General features: G+C 47.5%; 1 protein-coding gene across 1 annotated transcript; it reads left to right on the top strand.

Moving 5' to 3' along the window:
• Positions 1 to 331: 331 nt before the first annotated feature.
• Positions 332 to 1171, top strand: LOC308437876 (palmitoyltransferase ZDHHC3-like; the record flags this gene model as incomplete). The annotated part of the gene is made up of 1 exon (XM_080939084.1): positions 332 to 1171. The coding sequence occupies one exon, from the start codon at positions 332 to 334 to the stop codon at positions 1169 to 1171; it is 840 nt and encodes a 279-aa protein (XP_080795210.1).
• Positions 1172 to 6346: the final 5175 nt, after the last annotated feature.

Genomic DNA, 6346 nt, shown 5'->3' with positions numbered 1-6346 from the left:
CTGCTCAGAGAAAACAGCACCTTTAGGTGTCTCCTCCTCCCCACCCTCCCTCAGGCCTTGAGGGAAACTAGGCCCTTTCTTGTGTTCATAAACCCATCAGAGGGAACATTCTAGAATGCTGCAAGGATCATCAGCCTGTCAGGGAGCTCTCCCCGCCCCTCCCTAGCTCTGCCCAGGGAGGCAGGAAGCAATTCCAGACAAGCTGAGCAGGAGAGGAAGGCCAAGACACCTTCCTCTCTCTGGGGGACCCTCTCCTCTCTACGGGGTTCCTCCGGAGCCCTGGCTCTACCATCAGGATGCTGACTCTTGAGCAGACCTGAGGACTCTCAAAATGTTCTCATGGGTCCAAAAACGTGACACGTCTGAGCACAGCGCCGGGCTAGAGACCCCGCTGCAGGCCCCCAACCAATGCTGCTGGTTCGTATTTGATCCCTTTGGCATCCTGTGTGCCATGGCTGCGTGGGTGCTGGTGCTGAGCGGTGGGTGGATACTGGTCCGGGACCTGCTCTTACCATCTAACGACATGTTGTACACAGTGGCCAATAGTATGGTCTTACTTTTGCTGGCCTCGTTGGCACTCACGTCACACCTACGGACTATGCTAACCGACCCAGGCTCTGTGCCCCTGGGTAACAGGCCCGGGCCTGACACTGTGTCCTACTGTTCTGACTGCCGCTCTGCCATACCGAAAAGAACTTACCACTGTACAATTTGCAAGCGCTGCATCCGCAAAAGCGACCACCACTGCCCCTGGGTCAACAACTGCGTGGGTGAGGACAACCAGAAGTACTTCTTGCTTTTCACAATGTACATGGGACTTACCGCCACCCACGTTCTGCTCCTCCTGGGCATCCCTGCCCTGTGCAGCTACGCCCGGGGCGAGTGGGATTCCAGCAGCATCGTGGCCCCACCGGTCTCTATCCTCTACCTCCTCCTGGTGGCGTTATTAGGATTCTTCTTTCCCTTGGTGATGCTCTGTAGCCAAATGTGCGTCATCTACGCAGACAAAACTACAACAGAGCTGCTGTATCAGAACACAGACTCACAGGACAGACAATCCAAGTGCTCAAACATGAAGGCCGTTTGTGGCCCCCACATCTCCCTGGCCTGGTTGAGCCCTTTTCATTCCCCAGAACATCACAGAGTGAGTGAGCACCCCACTACGGCCTAAATCATTCATGGGTGTCCGGAGCAACACAGGACACAGGAACCTGAACAAGCCAGCTCCCTGAAGGAAACCAACATGGCAGAGTAAAAATTAATATACCTCAGATTTTCTTGTGCAACAAAACAAAAGAGGAAAGTCAGTGGTTGGAAGAACCCGAAGGAAACTGGCTCCTTGTGCCCGATTGTGGCTCTACCGTGCTGTCCGATAGAATGCAATTAAATGCATCGCTGTGACTACCTGTCCTGAGTTGGTACCCACTCTTGTTTAATCCCAACTGTACATTCTAAAGTAATAGCATGATGCTAACCTGCCTTCTGCAGTGGGCTCAAAGAACATCACCTGCTTCCGAACGGTCTTTGCATTTCTCACAAATCCAATTCCTTGCAATGGTAGGTTTTTTTTCCTCGTTTGTTTGTTTGTTTGTTTGTTTTGTTTTTGCTTTTCATATTGGCGGATTTGATTTTAATTAGGATCTCTGTTTGTGGTGCATCAGTATACTCTAGCTTTGGTTTGGGTTGGTTTTTTTTTTTTAATATATTATTGTTACATTTATTTACTTAATTTGGTGGATATAAACATGCTACAGTGCTTCTTCTATCTAAGCTAGAGAAACAGCTTATGGGAATCTGTTCTCCCCTATTATGTGAATGCTGAGTGTCACACGAATTGTCTGGCACATGGCAAATACCTTTACCTAATGAACCATCTTGGTGGCCCGACTTTGAGTTTCTCATTGGCTGTATCTATCCACATTTTACAGGAATATCTGGGGTTCCACTTTTTGATCAAGCTGTACAAGATTGGCCAGAGGTTCCTTAGGACAGAGGGTAGAAATCACTAACCATAACTTCTGCTTTAAGGTAAGGATGCAGGAGGTCCCTTCTGTAAGGCACAGCAGGGGACTCCTAGTACCTTAACCTGCTGTCTCAGGGTTTCCATTGTTGCAAAAAAAAAACACGACCAAAAAGCAAGTTAGGGAGGAACTTTAATTCAGCTTACACTTACACATTACTGTTCATCACCAAAGGAGGTCAGGACTGGAACTCAAGCAGGTCTGGAACTGGGAAGCAGGAGCTGATGCAGAAGCCATGGAGGGGTGTTGCTTACTGGCTTGCTTCCCATGGCTTGCTCAGCCTGCTTTCTTATAGACCTCCAGCCCCAGGAATGGCACCATCCACCATCGGCCGGGCCATCCCTCCTTGATCACTAATTAAGAAAAATGCTTTACAGCTGGATCTCATGGAGACATTTTCTCCACTGAGGCTCCTTCCTCTCTAGCTTGTGTCAATTTATCATAAAACCCGCCAGTTTACCTGCTCTGCCACATGACACCTCTTATGACCGAAGTACCATGTCAACACCAGGAACTTTACACTGATGCCACCTACCGACCACGAGCAGATGTCACCACGGTACAAATGTGTGCACACGTAACTCCATAAGTGCTCGTGCATCTAGCACCACACCAGCATAGTCTTGCCTGTTTATAAGTGCCCCTCCCCCTCCCCTAAGACCTTCCACATCTCTGTGGTTTTATCATTTCAAAAGCACTATGTAAATGGAGTTATACAGCATGCTATTGTTCAGAGGTTGTTATTATTATTTTAGTCTGTGAATTATTATTATTGTTGTCCTAAAGATTTGGCTAAGGTTTGCCTGTGTTAATAGTTGTCTTTTATTGGTAAGTATGATCAGTGGTAGGGATCTACTGCAGTATTTGGCCAGTTTGGACCTGTTAGAGTTGAGGCTGCTATGGACATTGTGTGGCACTTCTCTGGCACCAACACCGAAGGTTGCACTTGCTGGTCGCAGGATGGGACACATTTAAGTCCTGCAGCGCCTGTTTCCTGTGTCATTCACACCTTATGTCACTGTCATCGGGGATGAGGGACATGACTTTCCCACACCCTTTGGCAATAACACCAAGCATCTCATTTGGACATCCTCGTAGGTGTGTGGTGATACCTTGTATGGTATCATCCTCTACTGGCTAATGGGTGAACCCTCTTTTCCTGTGCCTGTTTTTTGTCTGCACACCTCTTCAGAGAAGTGCCTCTGTGACTTCTGTTTCCTAATCGGTTTCTTGGGTATTTCTCTGTGATTTACACAAGGCCCACCATGGCCTCTGTGAGTTCATTCGCTCCAGCCTGTGTGCTGATGAACTGTCTCTCTCCCACTGACTTCCTTTGGCACAGTATCCGATTCACACAGATCTGGGAGGGTCTGTTTCTGGTTTCTCCTGCACTAGCATCTCATGGTCTCTGGTCTGCCCCTTTGCGCACAGCCCCCCCTCCCACACCCCCACCTTAGGCCGTGGCTGCTGTAGCATCAAATGGGATGATTCCTCAAATCTTCCTTCCAATAGTGTCTACAGGGAGTGTTGGTAGCATGCAGGGGTGAGGCTGAACTAGACAGCTCTATGCCTTCTGCTCAATTCTGCTTTAAATCTAAAATTCCTGTGAGAAACAAATGCAGAGCTGAAGGGAGAGATGGCTAGTCTGATGGTCCACGTTCCATCCCTGAGACCTACATTAAAGGCTGGATTTGTTACAGCTCAAGTGTGGAATCCCTGTTGAGACAGGCGGTAGAGATAAGAAAACTGCCCAGATGCAGAAGTGCTGGGCCGCTATCCCAAAGCTTGCACTGCAGGAGAAACAGAGACTCCAGCTCAATAATGTATGAAGACAGAGCTAACTCCCAACAGGTCGTCCCCTGACTTCCTCATGTTCATTATAACATGTATGCCCATGCACTCATATGCACAAACACACATGCACACACACACACACACACACACACACACACACACACACTTTATAATAAGTAAAACTGGGGCTGAGAAGATTGCTCAGTGGCTAAGATCACACATTCTTGCAGAGGACCTGGGTTTGACTCCCACCTTCTACATGACAGTTCACAACTGTCCACTAACTCCTGTTCTACAGTGCACATGGTGCACATACATGCACATGAGCAAAACACGCATACACATAAAATAATCTGATGTCTTTTTGAAAGTCACACCAAGCAATGAAATAATTAGCTAAATGTGATAGTGTGCTTCTTTAATCCCAACTATTGGAAGGCAGAAGACAGATCTCTTGAGTTTGAGGCCAGCCTGGTCTACATAGTGGGTTCAAAAACAACCATAGCTACATATTATAGAGACTCTGTCTCAAAGTATTAACAACAACAATAATATCAAAACTAAATGATAAGAAGAGAGGGAGGGAGAAGGCAGGATCTTGCTGGGTTTCAGGGCAACAGACACTTGAGCTGTACTAAGTCTTCCTCTCTGCAGCCTGGTGTGTTGCTCTGTTTATTTCTGGGTTTGGGGGTTCCAGTGCCATACTTTCGGGTGACTACACCCCAGTCTCCCCCTGTGTTCAGTCACCGGTGAGTGGTGGTGTGCCTAAGTTCAGTTTCCAGGCTCAGCATGCAGGGTCCAGCTGCCTCTGAGGTCCAGGCTCCTCTCCCGCAACCCTGCAGAGCTCACAGGTTTCATCTTGGAAGGTTTTTGATTTTCCGGTTCCGTAGCGTCCTTGTGGCTTTCTGCATGGACGGTTGTCCCGTTTGGTTGGAGCCCTCTCCGCATCTTTGTCTGTGAAGTATAAGTTCAAATCTTTGCCTACTTTTTTTTTTTTAATTGGATCAGGTTTTTCCAGATATAAGCCCTTAACCCGTGTAAGAAGTAAATCATGTGATCCAGTTTTGATCTGAGGAGCACTTTGAATTCCTCAGAGCATCATGGGTAAGCAGGGGGCACGAGACCCCTATGATCCCTAGCCGGCCACTGGCAACCTCATGTTTATGTTCTCAGTTCATCCTAGGGTTGGGAAGTTGCAGACACTGTACCACATGACTGAGTCCACAGAAAGGGAGGGCATCTCCGCCCCGTTAGATACCTTAGATAAGGTATCCTAAGCCAGCGGAATGCAGGGTTTGGGGAGGGAGCTGTACTAGACAAGCATGAAGACCGTACAGCCTGTGGGAAAGAGGGCAGGAATGTCACAGTCTGGAACCTTAAAGATGATTGTCTCTCTTGGTCCTAATTACTTCTCTGTGGCTGTGGTAACAACCTCGACCACAGCAGCTCATAGAAGGAAAGGTCAACTTGCCTTATGGTTCCTGTGGCATAGGAGCCCATGGGGGTGGGGGGGGTTGAAGCATGCCAGCAAGGAGCAGTCCTTAAACGCTTGAAGCCCACCCTCAGTGACATCCTTTCTCAAGTAAGGCCACACCTTCTGAGCCTCCCCCAAATGACACCACCAACCAGGAACCAAATGTTCAAATCCCTCTGGGGGGCATTCTCATTCAAACCACCAAAATGCACCAACTTGGCAGAGTGGGGGGGTGCCTTTTCTCTAAGAAGCTAATATCCATTCCTGCGGAGGGGGGGGGAGCATTTGCTTCTGCAAGTTTCTTGAATTCTCTTGCCTCTCACATCCTGTAAACTATTTGAAAATATTCTGCTGCCTCTGACTTGTCTTTCCGCGAAACACTGTTTGTTTTGGGGGTGTTTTCTCCCTTTCTGCGCTTCGGTCCAGTGCTTATGAGACACTGGGAAAGGCAGAGCCTGGCCATTGTTCCGAGCTCCCGTTCCTTACACAAGAGTAAGGTCAAGTGACCACAGTAAGGCACAGTGACCATAGTTAACGACGATGTCCTGTAAGCCTGCAAATTGCTAAAAGAGTCCATTTTTGCCGGTCCTGCCGCAATAAATGGTAATTTTGTGAGATGAAAGATATCCTAATTAGTGCGATTTAAATGTTGCATAACACATTATGTTATCATATTTTTGCCCCGTGAGGATACACAATTGTCAGTTAAATATTTCTTTTAGACACTGCTCTATTAACTTTTAACTTTATCTTTATAAACTAGGCACAGTAACAAAATTACAACCTGCAGCTGACCTTAGCACATTCCCGGCACAGTTAATTTTTATTTTCCATCCTTTTGGGGGAGGGATTGGTTTCATGTATTATATTTTTAGGTCTACTTATTTTATGAGTATGGGTGTTTTGCCCACATGTATGTATGTGCATCCCCTCCATGGCCAGTGCCCACAGATGTCAGAAAAGATTTGGCAGATACCCTGGACATTATGAATGGCTAGGAGCCACAAGATGGGTGCCAGGAGCCAAACTCAGGTCCACTACAAAAGCTACAAAGGAT

The sequence above is a fragment of the Micromys minutus genome (genome assembly GCF_963924665.1).
Source record: "Micromys minutus genome assembly, chromosome: 27".
NCBI lineage: Eukaryota > Metazoa > Chordata > Mammalia > Rodentia > Muridae > Micromys > Micromys minutus.
This window is presented reverse-complemented; position numbering and strand designations above follow the sequence as displayed.